This window comes from Callionymus lyra, chromosome 6 (assembly GCF_982586985.1).
Source record: "Callionymus lyra chromosome 6, fCalLyr1.hap1.1, whole genome shotgun sequence".
In the NCBI taxonomy this organism is placed as follows: Eukaryota; Metazoa; Chordata; class Actinopteri; order Syngnathiformes; family Callionymidae; genus Callionymus; species Callionymus lyra.
This window is the reverse complement of record NC_141823.1, coordinates 33511631-33536662: the sequence shown is the minus strand read 5'-3', so window position 1 is coordinate 33536662 and position 25032 is coordinate 33511631. Positions and strand designations below refer to the sequence as shown.

Below are 25032 nucleotides of genomic sequence, written 5' to 3'. Positions count from 1 at the left end.
AGCATACATTTAAATAATCCGTTAGACAGTGTGTCTGACCCTCGATGTCCTCACCATGAGACCTCAGCAGCACATCCCAGTCTGTGTTGTCAAAGCAGTCTCTGATGGCGTCCTCCACAGCTGGTGTCCACTTCCTGATTGTCCTAGTGGTCACAGTCTGTCTCTGCACCAGAGGAGTGTACTGTGACTGTAGATCATCCTTTACCACTCAAAGAGCCATTTGGACCCATTTAAAATATAATATAATTCCATATAATGTTCACTTCCTCTTCTTGCCTCTATGCTATATATAAATAAACTTTATACAAAAAGGTTAGCTAGTGATCTCAAAATTCAAACTTCACTATTTTCAGAGTAATCTGCTCCCTTTTTGAGTTATAGGCAATATTTGTGTTAATTTTAATAATTAAGCTTTGTCTTCATCCAGAAATACACTAAAGAGAATCCAAATACCTCCTTGGTGTTGGCCTGTAATGTCCATCTTGTATTGAAGCCTCGAGGAATTCTTCAGAAAAATACTTAAACAAGTCTTTATTTAGGCTTGTTTTGAGTGGATGATACTGGGTTGTCAAGCTAAATCTCTTGTGTCAGGCAGTCGAGCAGTATGGAGGTATTTGGATGTTGTTAGGTGTCTTTTTGGACGAAGATGAAGTTGAAGACAACCGAGCTCCAGTCGCTGCATAAAAATGTTTTTGTCTATAACTCTAAAAAGGAATGGATTACTCTGAAAATAAACTCAACCCTTAGTTGACATGGGGGTGAAAATTGAATTTTAGGTGAAATATCACTTTAAGCATTGATAATTATCATAAAAATGTTTTGTACTGTATATTTACTGCAGTTGTTTAACTTAGTCATGGTTGTTGATGTATTTTCTTATGTAGAGCAATATGTGACTCTGGAGGGTATATATATACATATATACAGGGGAAAAAAATACTATAGATCAGTGAGTTGACAGCGCCATCCTGTGGTTAAATTAAATTGCAATATTCATCGCCCATGCGAGGCGGTGAAATAAATGTAAACAAAAAAGATGCATGCAGCAAATTATTTTTATAAATTTACATTGAAATTATCGACGAACATCTTTTTGGCAAAGTCTTTGAGTTCGATCTTGATATGCAAAGCAAGAGAAGTTTAAAACCATTCCTCTTCTTAGCTGGCATCTTGCTGTTGAAAAGATGCTTACAATATACTGCAGACTCACAGCATCTATCGAATGCACTTTTAACGTGATTGTAATGTTAAAGGATTAGCAGTCTTCCTGTGCCTCCGTCTCACCCTCGACAGTGATAAGATCTGTGTTTTGTGACGATATCCAAAGTTGAGGAGACACTTCTGGGGCTCCTCCCACGCCTGCCCCGGTGCCCCCCCAAACTTCCATTTTCCAAAGACTCTTATGTCCTCTTCACCTTCCACGCCTCAACAAGTGCGTTTAACAAGTAAGTTATAGTCAAGTTGGTCAACATAACATCACATCTGAGAGCCTTCCTAAGATGTTACGACAACATGTTCCTGTTGGATTCGTAGCTTAGCTCGCATCGTCACTTCTGTTGTTTAAGTAGCTGCCGGCTATTTTTAGCTTAGCATTCTGGATCAAAACAAACGCAAACCATTATCTCGCCAGAAGAAAGAAACAAATAAGCAACACAAATCACATTGTTTTTGCTTAAAGGTTTCAAAACGGATAACAAGACACGTTTTACTGACATCACTGTGATTTGCTCGGTACCATTTACTTATCCTCTCTTAAACTGAAATATGTAACGTTTTCCGTCTGTAATCCATGAGAAAGTTGCAAACGAACATTGATAGAAGACAGACTTGTAGTATAAGTTCTGTGGTTTTGTTGTAAACGCGAAGTGTTGTTGAAACAGGTCCAGCTATGCAAACAATTACATAAGTAAATCTCAACTCCAAAAGGTTTGAGTGATGCTGCGTCAATGTCTATCTGACCATTTATTTGTTATTATTTAGTTTTAAGAAACGATGGTACTTTTTTTGTGTCATATGCAGTAGTTATGCTGTGACTTCCTGTGCCAGAGAGATTAAAAAAGAGACTAACAGGAGCTGTGTCTCATATGCTGAAGGACTTTACTTAGTCCAGAATGGGAAATTTCAGATCCATCATTGTGATTTTACCAGTTTTTAAACGAGTGTATTTAACAAGTCGGTCTTTGCACCCATGCAAAAATTATATGGCATTTATATGACTAATGCGTTTGTTACACTGGGGCTTGAAGTCACTTTAGTGGAAGGTTTTACTCATGTTCAAATGTTGGTTTCTCTCCATGAATGAAAATATTGAACGATATTTTGAGGCTCTGTAAATCTTTGCTTTTCCAAACTGATGGGAATGCGGCCAACAGGTTTGTTTACTTATTATCTTCATGTCATTGACATGACATGGAGGCATATGTCGGTACATTGCTTTTTTTCTGAAGATTTTCCCTGGTGTTTTTATGTAAGATGTGTGTACTATTGTTGTTGTCAAGGCCTTCTTTTTTTTTAACCTGCATCAGCTATCCTGTTTAAAAAGCATACCCCCTCCAGGCAGCAACTGAAAACAGTGGTCCATGCTTTTTAACTTCTCGGCTGGACTACTGCAGATGCCTTCTTATTGGAGTTAGCCAGTCCAGCAGTTTGTCCAAAATGCTGCAGCACGTTTCTTAACTGGATTGGACAAAACATAGTACATTACTTCTATGTTAGCCTCCATTCAATGGCTGCCTGTGATTAAGAATTCATTTTAAAATATTTTTTTTTATTCTTAAAGCACTTATCCGTTGGTTGCCAATCCGGTCCTCAAAGGCTGAACTGGTTGAACATTTTTGTTTCAACCGATCGAACATGCGTAGTTTAACCAATGAGGGTTCAGGTGAAACAAACAACACCAGGATGACAGTCAAATTATTACACCCCTAAAACACCTGATTGGAGAAGAGTTGTCCTCACAGTATGGATGTTTTTATATTATGATAATTCTGTACCATGTTATATATTTTCAGAGAATAACTGGAAAACATACTGTCAACATACTTCAGAAACAGCTTACTTCTTTACTTCCTTCGTTTTGGAAGCATGTTGTCATGGTACTGGTTACCAATGTCATGACAGTTGTTTATACTTCAATACCATTTCTATACATATTATTTAAGAAAACACCCTATACTTTTAAGTACACAACTTGAATCAATGATTCAGAAAAATGATTGTTAAGCAGCGTGCAACAATCGACTTACAGAAAGGGCTTAATAAACTCTATCTTGTGCGGGATTGTATTGAATTGGTACTAAAGTGTCGGTTCTTGTGAAAACGCTAGCTTACACTGGGAAATTTCCGTGAAATAAAATGGCAATAGAAATGATTGAACAGGCATGACAAGATAGACATTTTTCTGTGATATCACCCATCACTAGCAAAATCTTGCAAATCTCCTAAACAACAACATCCCTCTCTGGCACCTCAAGTCAGCTTACCAGTTGCTCTTTGAGGTCCTAAAATCATCCTTATTCAAGTATCTTATCTGATGGTTTTATGTTCTTAGTTGTCTTGTTGTCATTTATTATTACTTTGATTATTTTATAATTAGTTTGATTCACTTTTGCACTAGTACTTAAAAAAAGAAATTGTATGGTAAATAAGTAGGTAAGTTATATTTGTATAGTGCTTTTCTAGACCATGGTCACATAGCGCTTAAACAATCAATGCAATACCCAATAAAATAAATGCTTAAAAGGACAAGACAACACCGAGGACAACACAGGAGTCTCAGGGAATCAAGGAAAAGCCAATCTAATGTAGATCTTAAGACACTTTTCCTGGTAGTGTCTTAAGATCTACAATATGAATGCAGAAGATGGTTACGAACAATTGTTCTCTGTGTTATGAACCATTTCTGTTTAGCTGTTGACAGAGTTGAACAGCAAGTATGTGATATAGAAGACTGGAGCTGAAAAGGACACGCACACAATAGCAGAGGGTGGTTTGATCTGTTTAAGCATGAAGCATATTTTTGAATTTGTAGCACAGGAATTCCCTTTGTTATAAAAAAACTTGTATTTTAATTTCGGTATAAAACAGCTAAAACATGTGGTTTGTGAGTTGAAAAGATGATCATAATACGTATTGACTGAGTCGGGTTGCTTTCTATGTTTTTTGACGATGTTGGTTGTGTCCGTTGACATTCTGGAATGCTCGGAATTAAAATACAGAACCTCTTGGATAACAATGACCTGGAGTAATGAAAACCTTCATGCACTTGACACACTTGACATGTCTCACGATTATATTTACCGATTCAATACTCTATATTTATAAATAATCGTTAACCCTTTTTGAGGTAAATCTAGCCAAACATTGAAGGAACCACGCAATATCAACCAATCAGAAGCAACATAAGGCGGGTCGCTCTTTCATTACAGCACCACTTCTCACACTCAAAGTGACAACAGCTCGTGGTCGAGTCATCGTAACTTATCAAAAACATCAATCTTTCAGTTGGTCAGGGTTCTTCTGTCATATGCAGAAGGTGGAAAGAAACTTCAAATTAAGAGCAGGGCATCAGCATAAGGTTCCATCTGCCATGTAATCCTTTATTGTCATGATCATACTAGATACAGTTTAAAGATGAGACACATACATGTTATTGTCAATAATGTCTCTTCTAAGAGATGTAGACTATTAGCCCTTATATCATAACATGCATCAAATATTTTCAAATTTGAGACCAAGAAAAAGTCTTTTTTTACCTTTATCCCCTGGTTGTCTACCAAGAAGTTATTATTACTTACACAGTATACGGAACATTTTGCTGATAAAATGAATGGTCTTGAGATTGAAAAATAGCCAAAATCTGTCGTCCGTCAACAACCGGAGCTCTGGTTTGCTTGCACTTTTGGAAGAGCAGCAGGGGGGAGTCCCTACAGGATGCTCTTGCAATAGTCGAGTCTCTTGGTGATGAAGACATGAATTATTTTTTCAGTGACTAAAAAGGAGAGATTGGGTTGAAACTATTCTATGCTATGTTCCGGAGGTGAAAGTAAGATGTAAGGAGAGTGCACGGGGTCCATGTAGACGCATATCTGTCATCCCATGTCATCACCCAAATATCATCCTATATATATATATATATTATAGCTGGCTTTGGCTGCCCTCTAGACCTAAGTTTGAGCTGTTAGATCAGCTATAGGTGTTAATTTAAGGTCTCTCTCTTATTAACCCTGGCCTCAGCCAAGTGAGTGCTTTCTCATAAAGCTGAGTTTGTCTTCGGTGTTGAAGAGTGTCCATTTTCCTGCATCTCCCTGGGGGGAGAGGAAAAATATATAAGTATAACCATCTACAATCTTTGAATACAGTAAGGTCATAAACCTACAAGACCAGCGTTTTAGGCTATGAGGCCTTGTTTAAGAATTTGGAAATCAGTTTTTTAATCCAAGATTTTGCCATATCAAAATAACAGATGGACTCAAACCCACATTCTGAGTAGACGCTCTTTCTTGATCTTTTTTTAAAATTATTTTTAATAAATCCACATGTTAGTTGAGGTGTTGAACTTTTGCTTATACTGTTCTTGCACTTTTCAGCCACCTGCTTCCAGAATGATCCAGTTATAGCGGAGGGACCAATCCTTAAGCATAAAAGCAGCGATGTCTCCAAAGCTGCCAGTTGGCCACAGCAGGGAGGAGTTTTCTGCAGTGCAAGTTGCAATCCGTGTGCGCCCTCTTCTGCCTAAAGAGCTTCTTCACTCCCATGAGAGCTGCATCACTGTCGACCTAGATTTTCAGCGTCTCACTTTGGGCCACGATCGTCATTTCCAGTGCGACTTCCTGTTTGAAGAAACTTGCTCACAGGAGGAAGTATATTCCGAATCAGTCCAGCCTCTAATAGATGCTTTCTTCCATGGATTCAATGCCACAGTTTTCGCATATGGGCAGACGGGGTCGGGCAAAACTTACACCATCGGGGAAGCTAATATTAGTAAGTAATGGTTCCAAACTTTGCACTGAATAAATGTTATCTTGATCAGTATCAAAATGTTTGCACTTTTGGTCACATTATTTTGACCTATGATAAGAGTGATAGATGATATGTTTATTTTCTTAGTTCTTGTGTTTTATTCAAAACGTATGCAGCTTCATTCAGAGACGAGGAGCAAGGAATCATCCCCAGAGCGGTGGCCGATGTCTTTAAGCTCCTGGATGAAAATGACCTCTCTGACTTCTCAGTCAGAGTGTCATACTTGGAGGTCTACAAAGAAGAATTCAGGGATCTGCTGGAACTGGAAACTGCCAGCAAAGACATTCACATACGAGAAGACAAAGGAAACATCGGTAAGAAAAAAAAACATAACATTTCCAAATGTTAACTGGATAATATTACAAGTAGAATCAATGAGATCCTCCTAAAAATGATTTAACTATTCAACTGCCATCATCTTAACTAATTTAACTAGTTTAAATGACTCACAGAGATCAGTAATGGCTGTATCTTAAAATGTGTCCTGGACATTAGGCTGGGAATTAGCGTCATTGAAAATTTAAATTTATCCTTACATGTGTATTTATAAGTTATTTCTGTGGCAACATAGTTTTATCTGGAGTCAAGGAGTGTGAGGTGGAAGGCCTCGATGAAGTCCTGACTCTGCTGGAATCAGGAAACACAGCCCGACATACCGGAGCTACCCAGATGAATCAAAACTCCAGTCGCTCCCACACCATCTTCACCCTGTACATGGATCAACGTCGGGGAAGCACCCGGCTTTATGGGACAAACTCGGCACCGCAGATGTTGTCATCCAAATTTCATTTCGTGGACTTGGCCGGGTCTGAGCGCATCTTGAGGACTGGCAACACTGGTGAGAGACTCAAAGAAAGCATCCAGATTAACAGTGGCCTTCTGGCCCTTGGGAACGTCATCGGAGCACTAGGGGACCCCAAAAGGAAAGGCTCTCACATTCCATACAGAGATTCCAAAATCACAAGGTGCGTCTCGAAATGTTTCTCCTCATTTCTCCTTAATACATTCTTGTTTGATGCTCATGAATTGTCTTCACTCAGAATCTTGAAAGACTCTTTGGGCGGAAACTCCAAAACACTGATGATCGCCTGCATCAGTCCATCATCTTCAGATTTTGACGAAAGCCTGAACACATTAAACTACGCCACACGGGCCAGAAACATTCAGAACCGGGCCACAGTGAACTGCAAGCGGGAATCAGATCGGGTTGAAGGTCTGGAGCAACAAATCAAAGCTCTTCGCAGAGCATTAGAAAACCGTCAGCGTTCAGAGACTCGGATCATTTCTCATGGAGATCCCAACAAAAGACCACGGCTCGGTGAAGGAGAGATCAGCAGACTGCAAGTGCAAAGTGCTCACTACAGGACATGTACAGACACTGCATACAGGTAATAAGAAATGTTTGTGATTTCTCTATCACTGTCAAGTTCTTCCACACATAAAAGGTTGGTCACAATGAGAAATATGAACACTTGCATCTTTATTAGAATGTTTCTATAGTAGTGCAATGATCTTTCATTGTGTAAAGATTATTTTCCTGGTCTAGAAACCATCAGCCTCTGGAACATACACAGCCTTAAAATAAGTAGATACATACTCAATTTTAGATAAAGGTACTTGATATTAATTCCTTTACATCTCTAAATTCCCTTACTTCCTCCAGATATATAACAAAATAATATAACTACTTATTTAGCAGTAAATTCCCTTAAATGAGGATTTCCTGGCTAGATTGAAAGACGTATTTAACAAATGTACGTATTATTATACTAAATACTACAAGAATTTCTGTATAATGTATCAATAAATTGAGATTTTGCAACATAGTCTAGGTAGTGATACAATTTTAATAGTAACAGTCAACAAGTAGCTTTCTGAGGGGGAAACGATTGCAATTTTAGAGAATTTTATTCACCAATATTTTGTTTATCGATTCATTCATTTTATTAATCTATTTCTTTAACTGTGTTTTACAATCGTCTTGTCAGGCTTCTGCATGAGCTCCAGAGTGAAGGTGCTCTGACCGCAGATCAAAATCTCCGAGTGAAAGAATGGCTGTGCTCAGTGGAGGAGGAACGTAGTGGACTGACAACTGCTTCTGGACCAGACAGTGGAATAGACAATGGCTCCACTGAGGAATCTTTAGCATTAAGAGCTGGAAGGCCTTCTTTAAACAACCAGGTTCGTCACAAAGACAGAGAGTGTTACAAGTTTCCACCATTGAAATTGATTATTGGAAGTTATGTTCTTCAAAGGATCAGGATGCTGCCGAGGAAAGATGGATGTATGAACACGGGAAACATGATGAGAAGGAGAATGTTGTTCAGCTTCAGGCCCAAATAAACCAGCTGGAAAGAGAAAACACAGACTTCTTGGCAGCCCTGGAGGATGCTATGGAACAATATAAGCAGCAGGTTTGATCTGGTTGTTTTGGAATATGGTTTTGATTACAGCAAAGTGCCAAGTTGAGATACTAATTCTACAGTGGGTGTATATATTAAATCATTGCCTGTCATACTGCTGAATTGGCTCATTTGATCTGGCTTTCTCCTCCAGAGTGACAAGCTACAGCAGCAGCAGGATCAGATCCATGAGCTGCAGTGTCTCTTGTCCTTCCCTGGCCTGCTGAGACCCACCCTAAACTATAACTCCAGACCCCACACTGCCCCCACCAGCTCCTTACAACACATCCACAATGGTTTTACAAAGAGACGGGTACAGTTTAATACCAATGCTTTAGATTATGAACATTTGATACATTTAGCTATTGAAGCTGTTGTGTTGAAATCTAGACTAAATATTTACATTATTAATATGTGAATCTAATCTATATATTCATTGATTTTGTAAATGCATTCTTATTCGTCCTTTTTGCAGCTCTGTCCTGTTGGTAACGAAACAAATGATGATCAGGACTACAGCCTCTACGACGAGCCACAAGGAATGCTTGATATGAATCACGAAAGCAATCATTCCAATTGTCGAAAGTATGTTCATGCTTGGTATTTATGTTTCATTTGATTATGTGCTTGCTGTTGACATGCTTGACTAAGACACATTTCACCTGTTTCTATGCAGGCATGTGAACCAAACTTGGAGCAGAAAAGATCTTCTCTCTGCAACTAGAGGCAAAAGCCTGTTGTGTCATACGGTGGAACAAGATCGGATTCCGATTCTAACTCGTAAAGCATGTGAGTTACCTATGCATCCAGATCTGAGTACTGTCGGGGAGAGAACTGTGGTTTTCGCCATGGTGTCATGTTCCTAAAGAAAATTTGTCCTATCTTTCTTTAGCCAACTCCAGTTCTGGAGAAACGTCCGCACATGAATCTTTGAAAAGTTTTGATGGAGCATCAGAGTGGGGACTCGTACAGGCTCAGCAGAAGATCCGAGAGCTTTCAATCACTATCCGGATGAAAGAAGAGCTCATCAAAGAGCTGGTCAAAACTGGTCTGTCACATTCCTGTTTTCACCTACTCCGCCTAACATACACACCTCACTCATACGCACGCTGCATGTATTCTAGGAAAGGATGCTCAGTCCCTGAACCGACAGTACAGTGACAAGATCACAGCTCTGGAATGTGAGGCTGTTCAGGCTCGACAGGAGCTGCAAGAAGCTCAACGGCAGCTCCAAGAGCTGGAGAAGCAGGAGAAGGATATTAGCGTGACCGACAAGACCAAAGCACAGGAGTGTCGCAGGAAGATCGCTGCAGCTCAGAGCAAAGTTCAGGTTCGACTGCGACTTCTTTTTTTTAGGAAAAAGGTTATGGTCCCAGAGTTGGACCACATCTCACTAATCAAATGGTGTAAATAAGCAGATCAACATCTTATTTTGTAGAAATGTGCTATTCAAGTTGAAAATATATTGGCAAAGAATTGTGCTAACATTAACCGTTATCAAGATCTAGAATTTAACTAATGAAAAGATGAGCTTAAAAAATGGGTGATTTACTTTTATAGATTGAGTCCGAAAGTTGCATACATTAGCATAGACTTCTTTGATAACGTAATAAGGTGTGTTTTTTATGAAGTTATTTCTAATAATAAACTGCCAATAATGTTTGGTGCTGATTCAGGTTCTCAGTCAGCGACAAAGAGATACAGCTCGACTGGCTAACCTGCCTGCACAGAGTGAGCGTCGAGTAATGGAACTGGAACGCAGCGTTCAGTCCATGAGGCAGCAGCAGGAGCAGCTGCAGAAGAAACTCCGACAGGAAAGTCAGCAGAAGCGACGTCTGGAGACAGAGATGCAAAGAAACACACACAGAGTGAAGGTATGATTGATGAGTGCTCTGCTGAAGTCTGTCGCTACCTGGCCGTCATCTGTCGGCAGACTTGAAGTTTGCTGAATTCACTTTTTGCAGGAACTAGAGATAAAAAACGAGCAACAGCAAAAGATCCTGAAGATCAAGACTGAAGAGATCGCTGCTTTCCAGCGACAGAGACGCAGTGGCAGCAACGGCTCCGTCATCTCGTTGGAGGAACAACAGGTTGACAAAATATGTCGTCTCTTATACAAGTCATGTTTAGATAGAATTTTACCAAACCACTACCTTGATCACAAATAATATTTTTAGTATTATATTAATCATTATTATTATTAAAAGAAGGAATTTTAAAGCAGAGTTATTTAGCAAAAGAATAAAAAAGTAAATATAATTGTCCTTTTAATGTACTGTATGTCGAAATCTTTTGTATTTGATAGCTTCTGCATACTCCATAAAGTATCATGGCGGTGAAAAGTCAAAACATAATTTTCACATATGAGGCTGCAGGTTTTTTTTTATATATAATATATTATATAATATTTAATAATATAATGGATGTTATGATTTTTGTGACAAGAAAATCGAGGACCAAAAGCGATGGTTGGATGAAGAAATGGAGCGTGTACTTGATCAGAGGCGAGGTCTAGAGGGTCTTGAAGGAGAGCTCACCAAGCGAGAGACAATCCTAGCCAAAAAAGAAGCCCTGTTGCAGGAGCGCAGTGGACTGGAGACAAAGAGGCTTCGCTCCAGCCAGGTATGACGCATCACTAGAAGCATTAATAAATGTTACAGACTGATTCATTGAATTCTCTCTGTCTCCCACCAGGCTCTGAGTAAAGACCTGGTAACTCTCACAGGACGCATTGAAACGCTAGAACAGGAGCTGAGTGAGAGAAACGGGCTCCTGCGCAGTGGCAGCGCACAAGACTCCCAACAGATTCGCCAGGAGATTTCCAACCTGCGACAAGAGAAAGATTCACTGCTAAAACAACGAGTGGAACTGGATGACAAACTGCGGCAGGGAAACCTGCTCTCACCAGAGGTCAGAAGTCCTTATTGTTTGTCAAAAAGGGTTGGCTAATGATTGGCATGTGAGGAGCAAAGTGGAATGATTTTTAGCAACTCTAGTCAAAGTAAAAAAAACACACATTTTTCGAGCAAAGATGGAAGTGAGCAAAGAGCAACAGCAATGGAGAAAAGAAAGAAAGAGGGAGGAAAAAGTGAGAGAAGAGAATTTAAAGTAGGGCAGGGCCAAGGAAGGTGATCGAGAGAACTCTGCATCCATGGTTTTGGAGGAGATCCTGGATCAAGCTGTGGAGGTGGAGCCCTGGAGCTCTTGGAGAATAAAAGGATAAAAGTGTGGGTTTAAACTGCACAGGTGATGAACATGATGCAGAAAAGAAGGATCCAGAGAAGGGGAGAGAGCTTGGTTTATAAACACTCCCTCAGCAATCTAAGCCTATAGCAGCTAAGAAAAATCACAAAGGACTAGTTCAGACAGAGCCGTAGTCAGTCCTAGTGGTAGTCAAAGTGGTCTTTGTGGTATAACTAATAGATCTGAGTTTTAGGATCATAACGTTCTAGAAGGTTGATAAGTTTGCATCAGATCTGTGATGTATGTTAGAAGATGTAAAGCTTTATAGGTTAAGAGGAGGATTACATAAGTAGCAGTAGTAATGTAAAGAGGACAGCACAGAAGAAATGTGATCACGCCTTTTAGTCTTAGTCAGAACACGTGCTGCAGAGTTCTGTCAGGATGATCATAAAAGTCTCTCAGAACGGAAATGGAGATGGAAATCTCTGATTTTTGAAGGCTAAATTAGACTGTTTGTGAGAGTTTTATGTGTGAGTTAAATGATAAGTCCTGATCAAAGCAAACACCCTGAATCAACTTGAGATGCGTTGTATCAACACATTAGGTTACCTTTAAAGTGACCAAAATTAAAACTTAACGATATAAGCTCCAGGCTTGTCAAGAACTCAGGGAACTGAGACTAGAATTCCGAAAATGGAACAGGAAGACGATAAAGTACAGTAGAAACAGCGAAAATGAGTCACTAACCTGTTCCCAAGGTTGTATGAGAAATGCTTAGAACTATACTTGATGTTTGTATCTGTAATGAGTTTATTAATAAGTGCAGCTTTTGAGGAAAAGGATCAGATATTCAACAATCAACACTTAATTCTCCTGTTTTTCACAATTATAGTAAAAGGATCAGTTGGAATATTATTTCTGTAACAGCTCTTCTATTGCTGACATAAGTTCTTGGTTTCATTAAACTGGGCACCACCGTGTCTTTGGTTAAAGGCAGGGGACGGCTGTGAGAGAAGTGCAGGAGTGTGTAAGACTGCAGTTCTGCCCCCTGCTCTGTTTGTATTCTTGTCCAAATAAATCTAAAAATGATTCTGATGTATTGAAGAAGGTGTGTTTTTGAAAGAAACATGCATACAATATTTCAAGGTGTTTTAAAAAAAAGATTCTGAGCACTAACACAGTTATAGATGATTAAAAGTATGTTGAAGAACATAAAAAAATAAAGATTCTAAAATGTATTTATGGGAGATTATATGTTTCGCACCAATGTCATTTGTGTTTCAATCAAAGGAGGAGAGAACACTGTTTCAGTTGGACGAGGCCATCGAAGCCCTGGACGCTGCGATTGAGTACAAGAACGAAGCCATCACTCAGAGGCAGAGGCAGCTGAGAGCGTCTGCCAGCATGCTGTCACAATGGGAGATGAACCTAATGGCCAAACTCAGCTACCTCTCGGCCTCTGAGACACGAGCGCTGCTCTGCAAGTACTTTGATAAGGTCTGTGGTGAGATCAGACACTGGAACAGGTTGCTGGTGACGACAGCTGCTTGAAGAGCGTGTCTCTCCTCAGGTGGTGTCCCTACGTGAAGAAGAGCGGAAGCTGCAACTCATCCTGGCTGAGCTGGAAATGCAGCTGGACGAGCGGCAGCAGCTGGTGCAGTGGTTGGAGAACGCCCTGGATCGCACACAACTGGAGACAGATCGCAGGCTGACGCAGCAGCAGAAGGAACACGAGAGGAGCGTTCAGCTGCTGCTGCAGCAGTGTCGAGGTCAGAGACGTCTCTCCTACCACTCCTTTGACACGATGTGCTCATTCTTTTGATCTCCTTGAAAACAGAACAACTGGACGAGGGTCTTGCTGGGCGGCAACGGCAGTACGAGGGCTGGATTCACAACCTGAGCCTGGAGCTGAACCACTATAAGGCAGTGAATCTGGACCTGAGCAACAAATTAAGGGATGCACATGTGAGTCAGCGGAAGGAGCCAACAAAAGGTGAGGGAGTGACACTTTGTTTTCATGTTGCCTGTCATAACTCCTTTTAAAGGTTTTGCAAGAAGAGAATGACAAATCGGGGTCAAAAGCATAGGAAGTGTTACTCTTATTTTTCCCTTTATTGATCAAAAAGAATCTGACGCAGTTCTTCTTTTAAATCCGTGCAGGTAGATTTATTTAAGTTTATTTGAGTCACATAACTTTTTGACCACAGTTCAAAATAACCAAATTAAATATTTGTGTTTATTTTGTTTATAACTAATGGATTTAATAAAAGATTTGTGATCTTAAAACAGCTGTTCATGCTCATGAAACTGACTTATTTTATTTACTGTCTTATGTGTATTTATTTTTCATACTTTGCTTTTAAAAACGTGCATCAGCATTCAATTCCAAATCTGATTGGTTTACTGCTTATGTGAGAAATGGAAAAATGTTTTAATACAATTGCGCCATGTCTTATTGATCCTTTTCTTTCTTACCAGCTGCACCAGCTGAAGCGAAACCTTCTGACAGCACAGAGAGGCTGTCACGCTGCGTTGAGGAGAAACATGGAACCAGAGCGGCTCAGCAGGAAAAACCCTTTAGATCCAGAGAGGAGATGCGTGAACTGGTGAACACTCCGCTTCCATCCACTTGGCGGCGCTCTTCCCTCCCGACAGAGGAGTCGGCTATTATGGATGAACTCTGGACAAGATCAACTGTTGATGCTCCTATAAAGCGAGTTGTTCAGACGACGCCGTGGTCCTGCGGCGCCCCCTCATCCCTGCCCGCCGTCAAGTCTCGCAGAGAGTCTCGTCGCACCAGCCTGAACGTGGGACCACTGACTTCAAATAATGTGCTGATAGATGTGCGGAGGAATCCCGTCTGACTTTACATTACCCTACATGTTGATGTACAACATCTGTGCCTTCAAAGTAATGTTTTAGTTTCTCTGTATATTTTTAACAAACCCACTGTTTTCCATGAAGCACTTTTACTTTCTGTACAGTCGTAGTTGCCAAACGTCCAATAGTAAATAAGCCACAAATCCAAATGATTTATTTACTGACCAAATCCATCTGCTTATCATGTAGAGCATTCACAATATTGTGTAATAAAATACTTTATAAGAGCTGTCTTATGTTTTTTGTTAGTTTTCAGCTCAGAAACTAGTCTGTGTGATAGATGCTTGTAATACTGAATGAAGTGCTCGCTAACATAACTTGATAATAAACGTTTGTAGGGCTATAACGATCCTGCTAAATGACCGGCAGATGTCAGTATAACACCATTCTGTCAAAAGAGTTGACCAACGTCGGTGAAAGTTATTCCATAAGAACTTTTTTTTTCTTTATTTCGGTTTTGTTTTCGTTATTTGATAACTTGGAGGTCCTGTTATATACTTAAAATATGGCTGATTTCTTTCTTCTTTTTTTTACAGATTAAGATATATTGAATGAGCTGGAATACATGCTAACAGAACATTATAGGACTATTTAAATGCTTTCATTAACTACAATAATCAAACAAGTTGCAAAAATGTTCCACTTAAGATATCATGGAGGGCCACATCATCTGAAAGATCGCAATTGCTAGAAGAACTTTATTTCTCGAAAACCTGTTCCTTTACGTCTTTTACAGTTTAAAATAGGGTTTATTGAGGAGTTTAGTAATCTAAACCTAAATAAACAGTGGACTATCATGTCAGCAGAGCCCCGTCTTAACTCACTGACCATCACCACCAGGGGGCAGCAACACACTGCTTTTCTAAACCAAGCGCCAATTACGCAAAAACCGAAAAGAAATTTACATCAAAAACCGATGTTAAAATAAAAACCCATGCTTAATGTGATGTGTGTTGTGTGAATGTGGGTGTGGGTCGAGCGTTATTTGGCCTCATTGAACATCTAACGTGAACTATCACTCGGTGCGGCGTGAAATGCTTGAAAGGTGCATTGCTAATGGAAAAGTTTAATGTAAATGCGTAATAAACTACATAAACGACCATTTTCGATGCCAAAATAACACTTTATGTTTTGTGGTGGCTATCATTTAAGTTATACAAATCTTTGTGAAAGTGTATTACTCCACGAGAAGCCTACATTTCGAAATAATCTTTTTTTAATTCATTTAATTTTTTGTAACTATGCTGAGTGCATGTTCCCTGTGTTTATGTATTTTATACATTTTTGCATGTACATCAGCAGTTTAAGATAGAAATAATTATTTGAGATGGTTTGTACATATTTTTACACGTTTTGATTTGACATTAAAAAAAAACTTTCATTTAAAAATTAAATTTAAAATTTAGGATTAGTATTAAAAAAAAAGCATGACCATTGTGTTGCTAGGTTTGTTAAGTCAGAATCAATCATTTTTTAAACTTCTAAACTTCTCCCCTTAACTGTGAAACAGATACACTTACACACACACATACAGTATATATACGCACAAATTATAAACATACCTATTAAAATGATTATTTTCCTCGATACATCATTGTGATTCAGTCATTGTTGATTCACTGGGATCTGTTTTGCTTTTCTATTTTATGTCTTGGGATAAGTTTCTTATGATTTGACACTTTTAGTAAAATTGAATTGAATGTAATTTTAGTTTTTTTTACGTAAGTTGTCCTTGAAAACCTTTTAAAGAGGCCACAGAAAATGTGATAAGCTCAGCAATGGGTTTCCATTTCAAACAGGCTCCAGGTCGAAGTGGTGGAGAAGCTATAAGAAGCCCAGGATAAAACTGTTCTAATAGGTTTTCTTCAAATCATCATTTCATTTCATATAATATCTAAGTTGTTTATACGTTGTTTATATAAGGTGCATTTATTAGGTGTGGTTAAAAAGAAGGTTTTATAATGTGTTTAGTGTTAAAGTTGTATAAGAATGTATTAAAAAATAAAAGTCCATGTTCATGTCACATTCAAATTTGTGAGGATTGGATAATGTTTGATAATCTATTGATTCAGATTACAGTAGGATAGTTCAGTTAATGTTAACATCGATTTATATATTTATATCCAGTGGTAAAATGAGCATTGCGGTATTACTTCAATATATTCAAAATATTTAAAAAATACAATGTGAATATATTTTCAGCACATCCTGAAAGTACATGAAGGTATGAACCACAGGTCCACATTTTAAATAAGCATTAATTCCAGTTTAATGTCTAGATTTAGACGTATATAAATATACATTCATTAGTGGTTACTATAGACTTAGACGTCTTTTTTTTATAGACCAGTAGTAGACCATCTTTAGCCCAGATGTTTAAGGATATTTAGAGGTCTATTAGACCAAAAATTACTTGATGGGATTTGTTCCATGTTTTCAAGTGATCGAGGACATTGACTGCGGATTAATAGTTATATATCATTTAACTGAAATGAATAAATGATTTCTGAGTTTCTGAATGGATCAAATGTATTCTCACACTCGCTGGACCAGGAGCACGAGAGAGGCCAGACTTGGTGGGATAAAAGAGAGACACATGAGGACACAGCCTCACTGAGGGGCAGACTTGGAGTGTTTTAAGATATTGAATGTTTAAGAATTCAAACTTTAACATAGCTCTCTCATATTTGTGTAATTCAGTAATGTGTCCTACTGTAAGCACTCACACAGATTTGTCAAAAAGAGTTAAAATGGGACTAATTGTGTGCATTTTATCATAGTTACAATGTGGAAACATTCCGATGGATAGATTCAGATAGAGGAGTTTTAGACACCGAGCTCTGTATATCCTTCTTTTCTGCATTACATTCATCACCTGTGCAGTTTAAACCAAAACTTTTTATTTCTCTCCGAGAGCCCCAGGTCCACCACGTCATCAGATCCCGAGTTCTCTCCAGCACCTCAATGGACTCTTCTATACTCTCCTCTTTTCTCTCACTGTATCCTCCCATACTCTTCTCTCCATCCATCTGTCTACCCCCCCATCCTTCCTCCCAGCCAGTCACAGCAGGAGGCTGTCAATGATGAGTCTGGTTATGCTTGAGGTTTTTGCCTTCTAAAAGGAAGTTTTTCCTCTTCAACGCCACAATGTGCTTTACTCATTGTTGAATTTCTGGGATCTGTTTTTCTTTCTCCACTATAGTCTTTCTTCAACTGTAGAGTGTCCTGAGATAACTTTATTATGATAAGACACTTTCATTAAAATTGAATTGAATTGAATAGATAGTTTTACCTACATTGAATTCAATAATTAAGACTGAGGGAAGAGAAAATACAGTGAGAATCACAGAGGTATTTGAGCAAAAAAATAATTAAAACATTTTACTCTTTCTAACAAAACAAATCTTAATATCCATATCCTGCAGTTTATTGTCGTTTATATTCATTTTTGATGTATTTAAAAAGTCAAATGAATTGTTTTTGCTATGTTTGAAAATAGAAATGGTAAATGTTTTTTGTTTTTTTTAAAGGACAATTTAGTTGGTAGACAAGTGAAAACAACAATAACAAAATAAAATGAATTAACCTGAAATATTTTAAAACACATTTACATGTATCTGAATGATTGAAAAACAAGAACTGAGTACATTTACCACAATATATAAATTGAGTGTTTATAAATTGTTAATAGTTGTTTTCTTTCCTTTTTTATGAGTAAAGCACAATATTAAAAATAAAAACATGTGGAATAATTTAATCCACTTCATTTTAACTCTATGTACTTGTATAAATAACTATTACATAAATAATTGTATTGTTAAATTAAAATGCTACTTTTTAATCATTAACTAAACGTTTCCATGTCGTTTTCCTTGTATTAATATTATTATATTACATTTAACATGGTTATAAAATGCAATAGAGTACTTTATGCTCGTGCGTATGCTCGTGTACTATTTATAAACGATCATAAAAAACGATGGATTATTTTATTAATTGTTTAATGAGAGAATCTCTCGGCAGCTGCAAAACAAATTCCTTAAATGGTTCATTAAAATAAATTAGAATAATTATTTAAAAGACGACACACCCACACTAGCATATGCTCGCTGATTGGTTGATCTCAGGTGTGTCATTATGACGTCATAACAGCGGGGACGGCGAGCATTTAGGAGCAGAGCCGGAGGTGAAGGGGACACGGCGCAGTCTCAGCAGCCGCTGGAGGAGCTCGCACGGCGGATAGAAGCGTCAGATCCTCCTGCCTCCCTCAGCCGAGCCGCCGGAGCCCGACACGGATACAAACACGCGGAGGACCAATCAGATCCCAGAGTCGGTCGTTTATCGATCTGATCAGCTGTTCGTGGAACGAATGGTGGACACTCCCGACATCCACATGTGGATGTTTTGGTGGATGGAGACGCTTCCGATGGATCCTCCTTCTGCTCGGTGAGTTCATCCAGATCATTTTCTCTCATGTTTGACAGGAACTCGTTACTGCGGTGCGTTCACGTGCAGGCGGCCTGACTGGCTCCAGATCAGGAACATGAACCTGAATAATGCGCATTTCCAAGTCACAAGAAAGGAGTGTTCCATCAATTTAAGCTGTACCTACTGTCAGATCCCACCTGGAGCTGTGGATTCATCTCCATCACATTTAACTGAGTTCATGTCATCCTCGTCACGCCTTCTTGATGTGTGTCAAAGTTTAATTTTAAATCAGAATATGAAAAATTCAACATCTACCAATTAAGACGACTGACGTCAGACGTCGCGTGAGTTCACAGTGGGGTTATTGTAAATTGATAACAAGCAGAATGCGATTAGAAATGTATCAATTCAAGTTAAATAAGTTCGTTAAATGTAACGTGTTTTTTTTTATTACTTTGTCCAGTGAATTATTGATAATAAAATATACAATTATATTAAAGCGGAAATCAAACCATGAACTGATAATATCAACGTTTGAATACATTTGTGATGGTTGATCTCATTTTAGGCCTCAACATCTCACATGTACACTTGGGTTTTTGAGTCAAACAGGATGTGTGGTGCTGTACAAATAGAGTGTCTAACATTTAAAGGCACATAAATAGGAGTGTGTGCAATAATGAACACATTAAACTGTAAATGTTTTAAGGCAGGTGTAGGTCAAAGTAGGTTGGGACTTGTCAGAAACATGCCTTGATGTTCTTCAAGGATTTACAGAGATGTTCTTTGTTTCCTTCAGGATGCCGCAGACACACACACCTGCTGCCCACCGTGGAGACCACGAGCGGAGTCTGTTCCTGTCTTTGGTTATCTAGCTGTATGAGTGTTAATCATCCATCATAAAGCTAGATAACCGAAAGTAGGAATGGCCTTCAAACACCTGTAAAAGACTTGTCAACAGAAGAAGTCTCTCTCAGGTACGTCAACTGTGATTGACAGTTTATAGATAGTTGTCGAATTGGCTGATAAACCATTTGTATCCATAGTTAACATTGTAACTTTCTGTCAACAATCCACAAATAAATGCTCAACATTTTAATGTTTATAATAGATTCTGTCATTCAAAAGTCAAAAGACCTATCTTAATATACTATATATATATATATATCAATTAAATACAATTTATTATGATTATTATTATCAACCCTAACATCTGGACATGGGATTTCTCATTTTGTTGTTTAATTCTGTGGATGGCAGAATCAAATCGAACGAACAACTGTGAATCTAGTTGGAAATAAAGGCCCGAAAAAAAACACTCCTCATGTATTAATCGAGTTCAGAATGTCTTTAAAAATAATAATTGTATCGATCAAATATTTCCAATTACATACAATAAAATCTAGAATATATCCAGATTTTATTAGAAATGTAGTTTATTAAGTGTTTGAAATAAAGTTGATTGATTTATATTGAACTACACTGTACAAACAATGAAGGCCAAATAAAAATGCAATAGAAGCTGAAAAAGAATGGATAGCCTATTGTAAAAAAGATGGATAAATTCATTACTGAAGAGGTTAAAACGGCAGGGTCTTGTTATCAGTATAAGATACTTAAGTAAGTAAGTGGCACAATATAAGAGTGTAAATGTTGTTTTTCGTTCTTAAATTAGTGAAACATTAGTTTTTAATATCTGGGCCCCAAATTTATCTTTCTAACTGCTTTTATTTCAAAAAACAAGCATCATCTTTTTACACCATTATAATTTCATTTTTATTGAGGTATAACTGTCAAGAGGGTTAGTGTGTGTATAATTTAATAATAACATTTAATGAAGAAAGTTGAACATTATAAATGAAATATGATTAAAAAATAGAGATTGAGCCTTATGTTTTAAAAAAAAAAAAAAAAGGGTCCAAAAAGGTGACATCATGATCTTGAATCACCAGAAATTATCTTTAGTTTCATCGAGTTAATTGTGGCGTTACGTCAAAGGCCTCATCCTCCACTGTGTTCAGCATCTCGTGTACAGGGAAGCCATCTTGAGTCTCTGTTGCTGTAAAATGGTCGTGCAGGTTCAGAGGAGGCGGCGTTAATTGGCGCTTCGTTAGCGTCTACTTTCTGATCATTAACTAGGCTGATGTTTTTGCACTAACTAGCGGTACATTAGTAGGACTAGTTTGCGCTCGTGTGAGGATCTGATGCTGAAATGAGTCAAACAAATGAGTAAATAAACTTGTTTTCACATTCGTGATCAAATATTTTACATTCAAAATCGGAGTTTAGGAATGAAAGTTGAGTCGGTGCATTATAAAAGCTGTCAATCAATACCAAAGCCTTCAAATATTGACAAAATCTGACATTTTCCTTCTTAATGTTAGTAATTTAAAGGTCATCTCTGCTGCTGTCATGAACATAAACATTTCTTCTTTACTTGTGTACGATCAACACCCTCTAACGCAAAACATTCATATTCATTTGTTGATTTTTCTACATTAAGATTATTATATTGCCTCAGATCTTCTGTTTTCCTTCCTCGTTCAGAGTCATCATTCACTTAACAATGATCTTGCTGCTGATGAAAAGAAAATAAAAATAAAAATTTCTACATCCCAATGTTTTAGTAATTATCTGGAGTGAATGGAACTTAATTTTTAAATGGAATCTTTATTTATAATAAATAATAATTCATTTTATTTATAAGGTGCCTTTAAAGACACACAAGGACCACATATAAAACAACAGTAAAACAAAGGATTTAAAGATCAGAAAGATACTAAAGTTAAACAGTTCTTAGAGGGAACTAAAAACAAGGTAACGATACGACAGTGTTACAATGAATGAGACAGTTATTATCACAAACAAACTATTTACTGACAGAAATCCAAACAAAGGAGGTGTTTTATTTTCCATCACATTGTAGCAATGAACATGCTTCCTACTTTGCACCTCGACCCTGGCATCACACACACACACACACACACGCACACACCCACACACACACACACACACACACGTCTCTGCAGGTTACACGCCGTCTTTGTCCGACTGGAGCTGGTCGCTGGGCTCAGGCAGACTGTGGGATAGAACAGGCCCCAAAAAACCCAAGAGTGGCTCACAAAGACGGAAATAAAGGAAACAATCATGCAATTCCAAGCGATAATGAATAGCAGCCAGACTTGCTCTGCATATTAACATAATTGCATAGAAACGAGGGGAGTGGTGAGAATTTAAAGGCGCAGTAGCACCAAATAGGCTTCCCGGGCCTGCGTGGAGGTTCAGGCTGGCTAATATTTAATATGTTGTTTAAATAAAACTATCAAGAGAAAGTAGTTTGTAGTGGATTTATTGAACTTATAGCAGCTCTTGCTTCAGAATAAATAGTTATGTAAAAATATTGTTATGTAAAAAACGCTCTCACTGCAGACGCATGAAGATTGTCAAACGCACATACCTGAGATGCATCGTTAACAAATGAACGCTGATACGACGACACCTGTTTGTTGTTGTATTTATCTTCCTCGCTGTAAGTAGAATGGTGTGATGAATAAATGTTCCTTTATTACAGCCAGCGCTGTAATTAGACTGGCGAGTGGGGGAGGGGCCACAGTGGAGCTGAAATGAGGAGATACTGTATGAGCATTAACAAAGAGCATGTTTATGATGGACGGGTAAATAAGTTGCTGGAGTGTGATTCTGATCACACGTTGCTCTGCAGATTGAGGGTAGGGGTGTTGCAGCGGGCACAGAGGTGGGAGCCCCAAAACCCAGACGTGGCAGATGCTGCCGCCATGAGAATGTCTCCTGGAAAGAAGTCTGTCCTTTGTCTTCCCGCCTCTTTCTGTCTGCCACTGACTTTCTCACCGCCGGCGTGAGTGTAGTGGCATGAATGGACATGTGTGGTCTCGCCACGAGTCACCATTTCATCACTGGACGAGTAAATCAGAAGAAACGTAACCACACATACTGTACATCTGAGTCTAGAGACAAATTGAGGTCTTTGTTATTAAACATTATTAATGATTGAAACAATTATGAAATAAAACCAAAAACTAAACGGAATAAATACTGCGAGTGTTAGATCATTGCACAGTGAAGATTTGGATCTTGATGAACTCTTGATTTAAAATCATGAGATCTTGTTGAAGTCAAAATCATACGAATTAGCTATGGAAACAAAATCATCATGGTGGTTTATCTTTTGACGTTTTTATTTTGGAGCAGGTTCCGATACCTGCAGTGTCCTACAGGGGTGCGTTGTCATATGTTTCTTCACCACAGAGACCCCCTTCACGCCCCTCCACCTTACCCCAGAGACACCGACCGCAGCTGCGATCCTGTCTTAATCTGGGGATAAACGCGATTATCCTGCTATGGCTTGTTCTTGGCTTTGTAACAGTGACAGAGGACCTTTCACAGCTCCGACGTTCCCATGGTCGAGTGAGTCTGAGAGGCTGAGACCCCTGAGGTGTCGCAGTCACCATTCATTAGCCAACAAGCACATCGCCCAGAAGCAGGGCCACATAAACACCCGATGATGACGTAAGAAAGAAAACATGTGTAAAACAAACGTTCATCAAAAGTATTTTCAAAGTCAATCAAAAGTATTTTAGCTTAAACTTGATTCAGTTCCTCTGGAAGGGGAAAGTAAATCTCTGCAGACGTCACCAAACTCAGCAGACAGAATTCAGATTAATCACGGCAAACAAAGGTGTCTGCGATTAGCAGCCAAATCTGAGAAGAGAATCTCAAAGGAGCTGATTTCCATTCTCCCCCGCCAGTTGCTCAGACTGCCAGTCAAGTTCAAGTTCACAGGGTAGAAATGTCTGGACTCCTCTGCGTGGCTGCATGGTGCTGCCATGATGGACGGGTCAGGGCGTTGTTATGGCAGCAGGCCGGCCGGCCCGGCAATGCGCTGGTGAAAAGGACAGCCTGTCAGAGAGGGCGAGGGAGAGACTGGGGCGGCAGCGGGGGAGACAAGACACAGGTCCCCCCCAACAGCTGGGCCGACGCACCCCCACTCATGCTGCCATTCAAACACGCTCCAGACCCTGGGAACTCCCCAAATTTCACATTCATCATTCCCACTCTCCTCTCACTCCCCTGATCCCACGTGACAGACGAGTTCTGTGTCAGTCTATACAGACGCTCCGAGCCACCACTCCAGGTCTGCACTCCTTTCTCCAGAGGATATTTTGTTCAGCAGTGAAGGGGAATCATAAGAGCCCATATTAATTTGTATCAATTGGACGTGTGAGAAAAAAGAGAGCTCAGCCATAAGCTAAGTGTCCGTGGCTGCCATTGGTCACTCACACTAGAAAATCATCAGCAGAGTTATCAGCCTAAGGTTTGGGGTGAGTCAGTGATAAAAGGGTTAATGAAGAGGAAGAGTGAGTGAGGAAAATGTAGTTCATCTTTGAAAAAAGTTGCAGCCATATATCTTTATTTTTAATTCTCTCCTTGTCATTTTTTATGAATAACATTTAATGAAGAAAGTTGAACATTATAACATCATTTTCATTGTTCATGTTGTGACTGTTTCTATTTGTGTCTTCCAGGGTCAGCAGTCGTATGATCAAGTGAAGAAGAGCAAAGACCGCGGCGCTCTTCACACTTCACCTCTGAAACTACACTTTCAAAACTCACTCATGCTAACTCAGATTGTCATGATGAAGTGACGTGACTCCTGTGGGGTACACCTGTTCATATCTGCTCCCCGAGCCCACACCATGACAGCAGAAGATGAAAAACGACATATTTATTCAATCACTTCTTCGTTTGCTATCATTGCTGTCAAATTCTGCAAGTCACCCTGGATAGCTGGGAAAATGCATAGATACATGAATGTATTTTAAAATGTGACTGGATCAATAAATGCTGATAAACAATCTGTGATGTTGGTGTGGTCCATTTTTGGGGAACATGATGGATATTTAAATAGTCATGTTTTAAAATTGAAAGATAGAAAATATGGAGCTTCAGTGCAGGTTTAAGAAAACAAGTCGAAGTATGATATATAATTCAGAAATAAAGATTTCATTCATTTGAATGTTTTTTTTTTGTTTTCAGCATCTTTATCTATATAAGAAATATTTATTTGTATACCTTGTAAGTT

General features: G+C 38.8%; 1 protein-coding gene and 1 long non-coding RNA gene across 2 annotated transcripts; both read left to right on the top strand.

Annotated features, from left to right (window-relative positions):
* Positions 1-1373: 1373 nt before the first annotated feature.
* Positions 1374-14716, top strand: kif7 (kinesin family member 7). The gene is made up of 20 exons (XM_087792896.1): positions 1374-1445; positions 5589-5982; positions 6138-6335; positions 6593-6986; positions 7062-7409; positions 8010-8202; positions 8277-8435; positions 8578-8736; positions 8899-9008; positions 9100-9212; positions 9316-9471; positions 9548-9753; positions 10100-10297; positions 10388-10513; positions 10869-11045; positions 11118-11333; positions 12897-13103; positions 13177-13375; positions 13444-13599; positions 14085-14716. The coding sequence occupies exons 2-20, from the start codon at positions 5652-5654 to the stop codon at positions 14468-14470; spliced, it is 4032 nt and encodes a 1343-aa protein (XP_087649022.1). The 5' UTR covers positions 1374-1445; positions 5589-5651; the 3' UTR covers positions 14471-14716.
* A 4018-nt stretch (positions 14717-18734) lies between these two features.
* On the top strand, positions 18735-24807 carry LOC148078882 (uncharacterized). The gene is made up of 2 exons (XR_015711405.1): positions 18735-18932; positions 19714-24807. It is a non-coding gene; the product is annotated as an uncharacterized LOC148078882 (long non-coding RNA).
* The last annotated feature ends 225 nt before the right edge of the window (positions 24808-25032 follow it).

Bases quoted from the DNA above. Each gene is read 5' to 3' on its own strand.
- kif7 (XM_087792896.1), top strand. From the start codon at position 5,652: ATGTCTCCAAAGCTGCCAGTTGGCCACAGCAGGGAGGAGTTTTCTGCA. The intron at 7,410-8,009 runs GTAATAAGAAAT...TCGTCTTGTCAG, and splicing joins TGTACAGACACTGCATACAG to GCTTCTGCATGAGCTCCAGA. The intron at 10,298-10,387 runs GTATGATTGATG...CACTTTTTGCAG, and splicing joins GAAACACACACAGAGTGAAG to GAACTAGAGATAAAAAACGA.